The sequence below is a fragment of the Pelecanus crispus genome, chromosome 3 (assembly GCF_030463565.1).
Source record: "Pelecanus crispus isolate bPelCri1 chromosome 3, bPelCri1.pri, whole genome shotgun sequence".
NCBI classification, from domain to species: domain Eukaryota; kingdom Metazoa; phylum Chordata; class Aves; order Pelecaniformes; family Pelecanidae; genus Pelecanus; species Pelecanus crispus.
In genome coordinates, this window is record NC_134645.1 from 103,493,705 (window position 1) to 103,507,552 (window position 13,848).

Here is a 13,848-nt window from a genome sequence, read left to right on the forward strand (position 1 = left end):
TCCACGTCATGCACAGGTCCCAAACTTTCCAATACATTCCAACTAATCACCACCACTTTTCCTCGTTTTTTGATATATATACACAGATATCATTCCCTTAGTTTATGGGCCATCCATCTAAAATGTCCATTGAGTTCATTTAGTCTATGACTTTGGGCTCCATAATAATATAATTTTTTATTATTATTTATTTACCACAACTCTTTGGGCCTGGCCATCCAGCCATTTTTTTTACCCAGCGAAGCGTATGCCCCCCAAGCCATGACCAGCCGGTTTCTCCAGGAGAATGCTATGGGAAACGGTGTCAAAGGCTTTACTAAAATCTAGGTAGACAACATCACAGCCTTTCTCTCATCCACTAAGCAGGTCACCTTGTCATAGAAGGAGATCAGGTTAGTCAAGCAGGAGCTGTCTTTCATAAACCCATTCTGACTGGGCCTCATCACCTGGTTGTCCTGTACATGCTATGTGATGGCACTCAAGATGATCTGCTCCATAACTTTCCCCAGCACTGAGGTCAGACTGACAGTTTCCTGGATCCTCCTTCTGGCCCTACTTGTAGATCACATCACATTTGCTAAGTTCCAGTCAACTGGCACCTCCCTGGTTACCCAGGACTGCTGATAAAGTCTATGGGACCTGATGAGATGCATCCCAGAGTCCTGAGGGAATTGGCTGATGTAGTTGCCAAGCCACTCTCCATGATATTTGAAAAGTCATGGCAGTCAGGTGAAGTCCCTGGTGACTGTCAGAAGGGGAATGTTGTGCCCATTTTTAAAAAGGGAAGAAAGGAGGACCCTAGGAACTATCGACCGGTCAGCCTCACCTCTGTGCCTGGGAAGATCATGGGACAGATCCTCCTAGAAGCTATGCTCAAGCACATGGAAGACAGGGAGGTGATATGAGACAGCCAGCACGGATTCACCAAGGGCAAGTTCTGCCTAACCAACCTAGTGGCTTTCCGTGAAGGAGTGACTGCATCAGTGGACAAGGGAAAAGCAATGGATGTCATCTATTTGGACTTCTGTAAAGCGTTTGACACAGTCCCCCACAACATCCTTCTCTCTAAATTGGAGAGATATGGATTTGATGGGTGGACTGTTCAGTGGATGAGGAATTGGCTGGATGGTTGCATCCAGAGGGTTGTGGTCAACAGCTCGATATCCACATGGAGACCGGTGACAAGTGGAGTCCCTCAGGGGTCCATACTGGTACCAGTGCTGTTTAATATCTTCATCAATGACAGAGACAGTGGGATTGAGTGCACCCTCAGCAAGTTTGCAGATGACACCAAGCTGAGTGGTGCAGTTGATACGCCAGAAGGACGAGATGTCATCCAAAGGGATCTGGACAAGCTGGAGAGTTGGGCCTGTGTGAACCTCATGAGGTTCAACAAGGCCAAGTGCAAGGTCCTGCACCTGGGACGGGGCAACCCCTGATATCAATACAGGCTGGGGAATGAAGGGATTGAGAGCAGCCCTGCGGAGAAGGACTTGGGGGTACTGGTAGATGAAAAGCTGGACATGAGCTGGCAATGTATGCTCTCCACCCAAAAGGCCAACCGTATCCTAGGCTGCATCAGAGGAAGCGTGGCCAGCAGGTCGAGGGAGGTGATTTTGCCCCTCTACTCTGCTCTCATGAGACCCCACCTGGAGTACTGCGTCCAGCTCTGGAGTTCTCAGCACAAGAAGCACATGGACCTGTTGGAGCAGAGGAGGGTCACAACAATATATCTGAGGGCTGGAGCACCTCTCCTATGAGGAAAGGCTGAGAGAGTTGGGGTTGTTCAGCCTGGAGAAGAGAAGGCTGCGGGGAGACCTTATTGCAGCCTTTCAGTACTTAAAGGGGGCCTATAGGAAGGATGGGGACAATCTTTTTAGCAAGGCCGGTTGTGACAGGACAAGGAATAATGGTTTTAAACTAAAGAACAATAGATTTAGATTGGATATAAGGAAAAAATTTTTTACCATGAGGGTGGTGAAGCACTGGCACGGGTTGCCCAGAGAGGTGGTAGAGGCCCCATCCCTGGCAACATTCAAGGTCAGGTTGTCTGGGGCTCTGAGCAACCTGATCCAGTTAAAGCTGTCCCTGCTCACTGCAGGGGGGTTGGACTAGATGACCTCTAAAGGTCCCTTCCAACCCAAAGCATTCTATGATTCGATGATAAAGGATTGAAGGTGGCTTGGTGAGCACTTCTGCCAGCTCCCTCAGTACACTTAGGTGGATCCCATCCGACCCCATAGACTTGTGCGTGTCTAAGTGGTGTAGCAGGTTGCTAACCATTTCCCCTTGGATTATGGGGGCTTCATTCTGCTCCTTGTCCCTGTCTTCCAGCTCAGGGGCGTGGGTACCCAGAGAGCAACTCAGTTTACTATTAAAGACTGAGGCAAAGGCCTGTAAGGCTAGTAAGTGTAAGATAGTAAATTAATTTTTGCAAATACTTTAAGAAATTTCTTGGAAGGTTGTTCTAGGTTTTATGCATATATGTCTAGTAGCCATTCTTAAGAAACAAACAGCTTTCAGTCATAAGTTTTCACGGAAGGGTTTTAATTTAAAGGGAAAGGTTTCGCTTTTCTGAAAGGAAAATATCACTAAAAAAACTTTCACTAAAAAAACTTTGTTTTGTTGTAAAAATGTATTGTGACTAAATCAAAATACAAGTATAATTTTATTTCAACTTCTGGTAAATTTTGAAGAAGTTCCACGTTTTCATCATATGCTCCCTTGGTTTTCTTTGTGTTGCTTGTTTACTTCCATGCAGCATGCACCAGGAATGGTTGCACATACATCAGAAGACCTATAAACTCTCCTGATAGTATTTTCTAAGCAGAAAAGTGTGGGAGTACAAAAGGTGTTTATCTAAAATGCACACACAAAAAACCCCTAAGGAAACAAACAAAACCCACAAATGAAATAATATTTTAGTGGGAATTAAAACAAAGTATTAGGAAAAAAATACTAACTTTTGAAAGTACTAACCAAAACCAAGTGTTAGGGTAAAGAACAAACTGAAAATTCTACACAGGCTGTTTCTGTGGGGGGAAACATTTGGATTTCCTGTTCACATTTAATATGACTACACTCTGGAATTTAATGTTAAAGTGTACGCATAGGTAAGTGTTCAGAGCAACCAAATTTCAGATGACATGCATGTATGTACATAAGTGCTCCTGTCTCAATCCTGATTGTAGTCATCCAGTAATGGAAGAGAATTAATATGATGTGAAGTGAGATTAATTTAAAAGATAAAATACAGATAAAAAATGATAATAATCACAGTATTGGCACAGAACTCTTCACTATCATTCCCTTTGGATGAAATAATTTTGGGGAAAGAAACCCCACCTATTTTCAAATACCAGATATACTTAGGTAAATCATAATTTTCTCACAAGCAGAAAGGTTAATTTTTTCCTTTAAATAATTATTGTGAGATACTGTGTCAGCTCTCAGACACATTGATGGGCATCACTAAATACACTAATGTTTTATCATCTTGCAGTCTTATTCATTTTTTGTTGTGTCATTATTATAAATGTGTGATCAAAGAACATTAAATGAAGGTCTGAAGGGCAGCCTACACCTTTTCATGTGTCAGTGAAATCAGATGAGGAAATGTTTTGACAAAGCAAAAGAATTTTGTCTGTCAAGTTAGCTTAAAACTGTTCAAAGCCTAAAGAATAAGTCTGAAAATTCATCAAGTGTTACAAGATAAAGGGAAAGTCACATGAGGGTAGACTGTCATGAACAAATCCACACCCTTAAGCTCGTCAAGATAGAAACTTGTTTCAGAGCAATTTTAAAATGTCTTTTTGCAACAAGAGGTTGCATGTTCTAAGGTGATATAAACCTCTTATTGTTGGCTGTGGACTTCTAATCATGGATCTTAAAGCGTTTGAGCTGGTGAAGCTGTTTGTTTGAGAAGATATTCATAAAAGGTTTATAAAACAGCCTTTCCAATAGCATGAATATCTAATCTCCTCTTAAAGCTGATGTGAGCAAGGAATGACTCATATCATTTAGGAATATGATCCAAGTAATTCTGAGGTTTTTTTCATTGCTTTGACACAGATTTTCACTTTGATTTTGAGCATGTTAATTACATTAACACTTCTAAATTCTGTTTTCTGCATCTGTGTAACAGAGATAGTGATAATTAGTTATATCACAGGTTTGCTTGAAAGTTGAATTCTTTAATACATTAAACAGAATCAGTATAATTATTTATATTATTAATGTTAGGTTTTGTTATAAATAATGGCAACTAGAGTATAACACATTTTTTAATTTCTGAATTAATACTTACATTTCCCAGATTTAAAAATGAAAAAAAATCCCACTTACTTGTTTTTCTGGTTTTTGGCCACTGAAGTCCATGAGAGTTTTCCCACTGTTTTAAGGAGGAACCACACTTAGCTCAGCGGATAACTTGTTGTTCACATGCTGTAACTTTATAAAAATAAGCAGACCAAAATATCAATGACATCTCTACCACATGGACAGAACCATCCAGGAGACAGATTAGTCACATGCAGAAAAGTATTTTTCTCTTCTACTTGTCATTTCTGTGATCAATGCTAGTTTCCACGAAAAGCAGAGAAGCTGATTCAGGAAACAGAAATACGCAGTGGTTTTTGCTTTTGCTTTCTCATTAAAAGGGAAAGTAAAAGCAAAATATGAAGTATCGCTTCTCTTTGTGTCAAATTAACATTCTGAAAGACAATTAGAAGACTATCTGTAAACAATCAAAGCTTTTACAGAGATATTATGTACTCAAACACCAACATTTATGTCTTAGATTCCAAGGCATTTTGAGGATAGAAATCAAGAACGTTGAGATTGCTATTTCCACAATTTTTCTATGCTAAAATACTGTGGTTAACAACCCAATTGCAATGTTATAGAAACTTGATATGGCATGCTTGAATTTTGCTCAGTTATGAGTAAGTAGGCATAAGTATCTATTTATGAAGTCCATTAGGGATAATTATGATTTAGAGCCCCGAATCTTCTTCTGCAGCTAGAAAACTAAGGAATAAAGAGAAGCTATATCTTTCTTATAAAATGCCAGTGGAGGAGAACAGATAATTTTACCTCAGTGTTCTGTTTCTGCTCTAAAGATGTTAAGATGTTGTAAAATAACTAAATACAACTCAGAATAATTACCGGACCAGGGACTACAATCTAAAACTTCCTTCTCCAAGAGTATGTCCCAAAACCTAAGTTGGATATTCATGCTTTCTTTGGCAACCTCTCTTTCCTGAATTAATCTTTAAAACTGGAAGAAAATCAACTAGGTAAGAGCACCAATATCACAGACTAGCTTAAAGCCTAGTTGTTGCAATAGCTATTCTCATTAGAAATGTAGCTTCAGGCTGAAATAGGTATTGAACCAGGTTTGGCACTTCACTGAAGTATTGTGGTATTGTGCTCTTTTGGAAAGAAAGAGGTGGTATCAGCTTTGTTTTGTGGGCAGACTGATCATGGGTGTATATATTAAATATTCTTGGGGCATGCCAACTGGCTCAAAGCCATCCTGAATGATAAGTGGAGGACTTCTATTTAGTGGATACTAATTAGGCATTAGTAGTATACAGTTGTTGAGCTGTTCAGTTCTGCCAAGATTGAAACAGCTACAAGCCTGCCCAGAAGAGAAGTTTTAGTAATATAAAACTCAAAATCTTAGGTGCTTCAAGACTTAAGACAAATTGGTAGTTTGCCTCAGTACTAGAGGAGCAGTGCTTGATTGAGTGCCCAACTCAAAACACTAATGTAGCTACACCCTTCACCTTACAATTCAGGTTCTGTTGGGCTGCCTGGGCACATGTTCTAGTGCCATTTGAGGCACCCTACAGCCTTCAAGACATCCACAGAGGACCAACAATGTCACGTAGGACCCAGGAGAGACCTCTGCCCTGCTGGACTAGAAGGCAAAAGCCAGGGAGGATGTGTTAGGATGTCTAAAATGACAGTAGATAATTATGCACACACAACTCCTGAATTGAGCTCTAAATGCCTGCTTTATGGTCAGATGTGAAACACCTAGCTTTCACACTGGCACCAAAATGAGTTAGTCCTGAACTAGACAACTCCATTAAATTATGCCTTTGATGCCCAGCAGGCACTGACGAGAAAGACCTCTTTCAAAGAAGAAAATTGTGTTGCTTATCCAAATGGACTTCAATTTAAACCTTTTCATATATGGATTTATTTCTTAAACCTAAAGTCACTTTTACATTGTCCATTACATTCAATTTCTGCACTCCACATCTTGAAATACAAGAACCCCTTGGATCCTCAGACACTACAGATGACAAAATGGACAAGAAGAATGTTGCTTTTAATATTTACAAGGAATGTTTTCAGTTCTGTCTGGCTGCTCCAGTTCTCACTCCTGTGTTGACTGCAGATACATTCATCAATCTGCCTCAGGGTCAAAACTGAGATACAGCTTTCTTCAGCTGGCAAGGTGACTGCAATTTCAGAGCTGAAGGGTTGATCACCAGTGATGCAGATTTTATTTGAATACTGGTAATTTAGTATTATTTCAGTGATGCTTGCAATTAAGTGCTATAAAAGTCCTTCCTACCTTTTATAATTCTGAGCCAGATTCTAGGCTTCCCAGATGTTCAGGGTGATGCTCAGGAGTTTACCAATCACTTTTTACTGACCCATCCTCAAACATTTTACTAAGGGAATAAATACCACTAGCCTCAGTGACTTAGTTCCTATTTAATATTAATGCTAAATAGACAAGTCAATATTCAGTACACCTGATTGAAATCTATGTTCTTGGCTGGCTACTGGTACATATAGAGATATGGATATCAGGAAGAGAGCTTCATTTTTTATATTTTTAGAGGGATACCTTGTGAGACTCAGCATCAAAGTCAGCTTCTTTTGCTTCTTAGATGCGTTAACAGATGATGGCTTCATTTTAAGACCATGAACTTCCAGCTGCTGTTTTACTAATCTATGCCAGCCTCTTGCAAGTAGAGTTCTTGGACTCAGCATGATGGGACTCAAAGGTGTCAAATATTTTCATCAGTCTGACATGGATATTTCTTATGATAAAATTTGAATACAGAGAATCACTAGTGACAAGAAGAGTTATCTTCCTTTAAATCTATATCCCCTTAAGTGAGCCATTTGTTGCAGTCAGCATGTATATTTTCACATATTTATCTCCTTCAGTGTTTTATTATCTTCAGCATTTAGTACTGAGTTTTACAAACTTATGCAACTTATGCTTATTAAACTGAAAATAGTAGAAAGAGTTACTTAATTTTTTTATTATTATTTTAAGTAACATTTTGATGTTTTATGTAATCATGGGTTTTTTTATTATTATTTTAAGTAACATTTTGATGTTTTATGTAATCATGTATACATTTTTACACTAGACTAGACTAATTCCCAGTTTTGGGCAGGGGAAAAAGAAAACCAAACCACTCGGTCCCATGGATTTTCTGTTTCAAAACCCAACTGAACACTGTAATGAAGAACTATAAAAAGTGCTGACATTGCCTCTGTGAATCATTGAGATTTTTTTTTTTACATGAATTCCTGAGTCATTGACCATTACAATCACAGCTAAATCGATGTCTTTATTTTCTCCAGTGCATTAACAGAACAAGGACATGCCAATGAGGAGATAATACTGCCATTGTGAAATAGTGGTCTACCAGCTGAATAGTTAGTGATGAAACATTACCACCATGAACCATCCTTTTTTAGAAAATTTTGAGACTTTAAAGAATAGTGACAGTATCTTCAATCTCTGTCATTAGAACTTGTAAGATGAGAATAACCTCCTGCTGATTTTTTAAATATTCAAGCAGAGTCTAAGAATTAGTTAGCCTCTTCTCTGAACTGATAGTGAAAAAATGTATCCATATGCTTCTCCTTTGCTACTTGAATAAATCCTGACTTCTCCTCTTTGACTTCATTATTTAGCTATGAACACTGCATCCTTCAGAACTTCCAAAACTGACATAGTGGCTTTTTGAACTTGCTGCCTAAGAAGTGATAAAAATTTCAAAGAATTCAGTTTAAAAATTTCTTTTAACATTCTTGCCCTTTAAAACAAAGACGATCTGAGACACAGGTAGATTTTTACCTTATCCAGGACAAGGTATTTTCATGGCATAAAGGTGAGTGTGTAATGTGCTGAAACAATGTTTAAAAGGAAATAATAATTACCAAATTACATCTTTTCATTCCATTGCTCAGCTTCCCCTTCCTGAAGTAGAAGTGCTTAAGATATATTGTAATCTGTATTTCATATCATAAAAATATCTCTGTATAAAAATAAAATAAAAAGAAACAAACAACAAAAGCTGAAAGTTGCCTCCATAATAAACAAAGGTTAAAGCTAAGAGTCTTTTATGGCATACAGGGAAATATAATAACTGAGGATATGGCCTGAGTGGTAGGTTATGATGGAAAGCTTCTTTTTATAAAAATCTTTTTTTTTTTTTTCTAGAAAGCTGGAGAGACAACAGAAATGTTTCATGTAGGAATTGCTTTCATAAGTTTCTGCTCATGTGTGTATGTTTGTATGTGTTGCAGGGCAGGGATGGGATGGCACATAGTTCTCCCTAGAAGATTAATGCAAATTGACTTGACATGCAAGCTTTAAAATTTAAACTGTTGAAGAACTAAAGTCACACAGAATTATTTTCAGTGCCAAATATGGAGCTAAAGGGTTCTGAGCTTAGTGATAAATTCTAAGAAATGACAGCAAAATTTCTTCTTTCAAAAAACCAGCAACACCAGATTTCAAGTACGTAAGTCAAATGTTCTATGTCTATATTGTGCTTCCACTTCTATGGCCAGAGAATAATCTCTTCAAACATTTTTTTCTTTTAGAAGGTAGTCAGCTTGTCACATTTGACACTATTTATCTAATGTAATTGTTAAAAAGAGGAACTAGAAATTACTTCTCACCCGAGATTTAAGTTATAGTGAGCATAACTTTCTGCCTTCCATCCTTTTTAGCAAGCCTCAAAACCATGTACACTCATACAGTTTAATTGAATGAAAGGGATGCAAATATTGCTGTTACCCAAGAGCAAGATAGGTGCCCTGTGTGTATATATGTATATGAATTTATATGTGTATATTCGTTAATCTATTAATATAAGGTGTACAATAGAAGAACCTGTTTCTTACAAAAACTTAGATTTCTACAGTGCAAAGCATTTTTATAACTATATCAGATGTTATGATTGCAGTGGTTGGCTGGAAACCTTGCTCTTGGTCTGTAGGAGCTCATCAAAATCTAGAATGGCACCTTTGCCAAAACATTGGTGAGTGTAATGTAGAACAATGAAGTTGGTATGATTATGCTTTCTATGAATCAGAGCATATTAAAATGTTCCTATAGTCAACAGCTTGTTAAATTTTGATTGGTAAATATACTAAAATAAGTCATTCAAAACAAATGGAGGTATATTAGTAAAAATTAAATTGCAAGCTAAAGAGATGGACTAAAAGAAACTTTGGGATTCTCCAGGTCCATTTTCAATCATAGTGTTGGACACCATCAGTAGACTGCACAGCGACTGGAGCAGTCGTGGCCCAGGATGGTCTGTACAGCTTTGGGAATCCACCCCTAGACACGCTTGAGAAGGTTGTTGAACTCTGCTTCTGGTGTCTCCATTGCAGTGTTTAGAGAAGAAGAGGTATTATTAGATGTGAACTACTACTTCTATATGGTAAAAGAAAATCAATACTAGTATTAACTGGACTGATTGGCAGTCCATCAACATTTTTAATCATTTTTTGTTCTTCATTTGTTGACAAGCTGTGTCAGGAAAGGTCAGAATCACTATTCTTAAGGTGAATAGTCTCACAATGAACAGGGTTGTTGGCCTTTTTTACCTTTTCTTATCCTTTTTGTTTCTTTTTATTCCTTGGCGAGCATTAAAAGAATTAGCATAGAGATACAACTTAGTGTTTTCAGTATGTCAATTTTACCTGATTCTGTACCTTTAATGCACTTAACTCAGTTAATGTATCAAATATCCAGTCCATTTTCTGAGTTTTCAACCATGAATGTTAGCCGGCAGGTAAAGACTCAGCTAGACCAAAGCGATTACAGCTGCGCGGTAGAAAAAGCGTAGCATTCAATAAAGGAAACTTACTATTCCTCCTTCCTTCTCATGTCTTGCTACAATCTGGGATCATGACGCATCCCTGTTTGCAGCACGACAGTCAGGCTGCACCGGAGTCTAGGAATATGCCATACATAATAACAGGATTTTCATTCTCTATTTAATATGGATTTTGTTACTGTGATCCATATCTGCATCACTTTGATCACCTTAAAAAAGTCTGCAAATTCGATCTGGTGCACAGCACAAAGGCTTGCTGAGTAAGCTGAGTGTCTTGCTATGAAAGTCATATTCTGAGGTCTGTATGGACTTCCTGCGACTTTCTGGGTGGATTTTAATGCAATAAAATTCCATCAGACTTTAAGGATTTAATTCAGGCAGGTCATCTATCATCACCTGAGAGCCACTTGTGTTAGAAGGCTTTGTGTTAGGGGGCTAATCGTAGCCTTTGACACTCTTGATCCAGTACAGTCAAACATAACTGGACATCTTCTCTGGCACATCCGTTTGCTGGACACAAGGAAAAGGAAGGGATTTGTGGAGGTAAGGATCTGTATAAGGTTTTTATGAAGATTTAGGGGTTCCAGCTTATTGCTGTGCTATCTGCTGATAAGTATATGTCTGCATCAGGGTTGCATTTGACTTGGAATCTTTATATTTGAATTGTTTTTAAAAGAAAATGGAAGAATATAACACAGACATCGGAGAAAACTGAGTTGGGAGAATACATCTCACTGGTACAGTGAGATATATTTAGTCGTCTGGGATAAAGTTAGCAGAGGTGTCTGACACAAAGATCTATTAGGCTGTCAGACAGTTTCCCAAGAGAAATGGTGGAATCCCTACTACCGGCAATATTTAGGATTTGATTAGAGAAAGCACTAGAAAATGTGCTGAAAGGAGCAATCATATCTGACTGGAGCTCCTAATAGATGATCTGTTCTTTTCCATCCCTAATTTCTCTAATTGCATGCTCGAACTTGAGGGAGTAGCAATTTAAAGACTACCTCTAAGTATCTCAATAAGTATTAACCACTTTTTACTGTTTTGTTCATTATTATATTCACAAATGAGAAGTCCCATCACATACTACATGTTTGCTTTTAATTATACCTGGCCTTTCTGCAATAATTCCTGTACAAGATTGTGCTAGTTAAGTTCACTCTTCTTACATATCTTTTAAAACCAAGAAGAGAATTCTGCATTACTTCTAATCCTTGCATTTTATACATCATGCTAAACTGTATTTCCTAGCCTGACAATATCTGTTAGAAAATGAAATATTACAGTTAAGAAGATGCTGTGAGTAGGCACTTTCTTTTTTATTCCTGTACAGTACACAGGACCAAGAAGTATTTCCAAGGACATTTTCATTCAAATGTGATTAGCAGCAGTGCAAACATTGCTGCATTCACTATAAGCAGCACTTGTATAATAAGTTAATCATTGTCATAAGCAGAAAAAAAATTACTTCATTCATCTCTTCTGCAACTGATATCAACTTAACATTTAGTTTCCCTAGTACTAGATTAATTTTCATAACTTTTAAAATCTACCTGTGTTTTTCACAGTAAGTTTCATTATGTCAACTCTTCAAAATTTAAGTTTGAATGAAAAAAAGTTTGATTAATTCAAATATATAAATTGATGAGACACACTTTTCAGACTGCAACTTCAAAAATTAAATCAAAGGTATCATGGAACAAGTGAAATACTATTTAGGTGTATGGCTTAAAACAATGCTAAATAAGAATTACCATTGTTATGTCTTCTAAATACTGCTTTATGGTCCTTTATAAGGTAAAAAAAAATAAGCGTAAGAGTTAACATGTTTATGTAAATAATAAAAAATTGTGCAAAATACATAACTTCCATAAACAAGACAATTTAAAATTCATTGTCCAAATTTATTTTCAGAAATATTTTTCTATAAAATTAGGTTCTAGGAAATATGTGATGAAATGTCTTTGTAACAATCTAGGACATTTGGAATTTGATTCAGCAGAGATGTAATTTATGAAAAAGCTGTGGGGTGTCTGGCAAAGATTAGGATATAAAGTTTCCAACATTAAGAATGCCTGAACTCTCATCTAGACCTGCTTCAGGATTAATAAATAAATAATTCTTTATTTGCCCTGTGTTTTGAGCACTTTGAACAATTTTGTCTCTAATTCCACCATGAAGTTTTGTAACTGTTATGTGTTACTGATTCATGGAATCCTTAATGGTTAAATATATTTAAATAGGGGATAAAACTGGATCAAAAACAATGGATTTGCACACAGAATTAACCTATGTGTTTTCCTTTCTTTTCTTTTTTTCACATAGAAAATATAAGGCTATTTTTTGTGGAGCTTTTTTGTTTTAATGCTGCAGTAAAATTGGACAGATCTCCTAGCTGTTAATCATCATGACTCCTACAAGTCTTTTCCCAAGGGAATTCTGTAAATTGAGAGACACAGGCAGTTTATAGAATATGAGGATGTATTTACTAGAGCACATTCTCTTGCATTTGGCCAAGTTGCATTTAATTTGCCTACTTCCAGCATTCATAATACATCAGAGTAAAATTTGATTTAAAATTAAATGCAATTCAAAGTTCTGTAAAGCACCTATCAACACATTTCTGCTCTTTGCTAGTACCTCAGCATTTACTTGCACATTTACAAGCTCTGACATGGACAATCCTGTGGTCCAGTTTTCAAGGGCTGGAAAATAAAAACAATTCATTGGAATTCCCAACCATTTAAGACCTGGAAATTTCATTTCCTGGATTAATATAAAGCTTATTTAAGGTTGAAATGGTTTACTTTTAAGGCATTGTGTCTAGCAAGTCAAACCATTGTGAAATGCTTTAAACCATCAATAAGTTGCTAAGCTCAGACAGAAAAGTTGTCAGTCTCTGGTAGAGACTTGTAATGATTTCTGTATCTACGATACAAGAAACCTTACTGCTCCATGGACAGATTTTACGTCAGCTCCATCTATCGATTATACAGCTGAGGGAGCGTCAGGATGTGCAAGAAGTTCACCATCTGCTTTGCTTGAAATTTTGGAAAGAGAAACATTAGATATGATAAAGAGATTAAAACTAATAGTGGGTGTATTACAGCCCATCCTTCCTTGGCAGCCGAAGGCTGCTTTCTAATCTGTTCATTTCAGTTCATGTGAAAAATAAATCTTTCATTTAAATGCCATTTATGCAATAAATTGTCACCAGTGCAACTTGCTACTGTAATATATTATCACTCAAGTACTATGTAAAGCAGTACAAGTCATCAGTAAAAATAACAATTAAAAAATCCTTTCTTCAAGGATCTCAGAATCATAGACAAGTGCAAAAATGAAACTTATTGCACATACACAAAGAAGATACCTTGGATTATTTTTCATCTCCACTTGCTGCTTATTACTAAAAATAAGTCATTTTATTGATATTGGAAGAAAGAGATGTTTCTGCAAGACATTCCTGTGCAACAGGCACTGAGTAAATGATTGACACTGAGGTTAGGATGCTATTCCATAAGGAGAGGCAATATGAAAAAAAGCACAAGTAAAATGGGAAAGAAAATGGTTTCAGTGTTGACCGTAGCAAGGTTAGGGGACAGGGAAAGTGCAACAAGTTAAATGGATGTAAGCAACAGCTGATTATACAGAGCTTTGACACATGAATTGGAAGTTTTAATGTGAATTCATGAGCATAGGAGAGCTAACAAGGATTTGAAAGGTG

General features: G+C 37.1%; 1 protein-coding gene across 2 annotated transcripts in view; it reads left to right on the plus strand.

The window, feature by feature from the left end:
• KHDRBS2 (KH RNA binding domain containing, signal transduction associated 2) overlaps positions 1–13,848 on the plus strand; it is a 466,021-nt gene that overhangs the window by 409,669 nt on the left and 42,504 nt on the right. The window contains exon 8 of one of the 2 annotated variants that reach the window (XM_075707793.1): positions 693–734. The exons of the other annotated variant lie outside the window; for it this stretch is intronic. Within the exon in view, the coding sequence (XP_075563908.1) occupies positions 693–734 (42 nt within the window). The remainder of the gene's footprint in view (positions 1–692; positions 735–13,848) is intronic. 2 annotated transcript variants of the gene reach the window in all.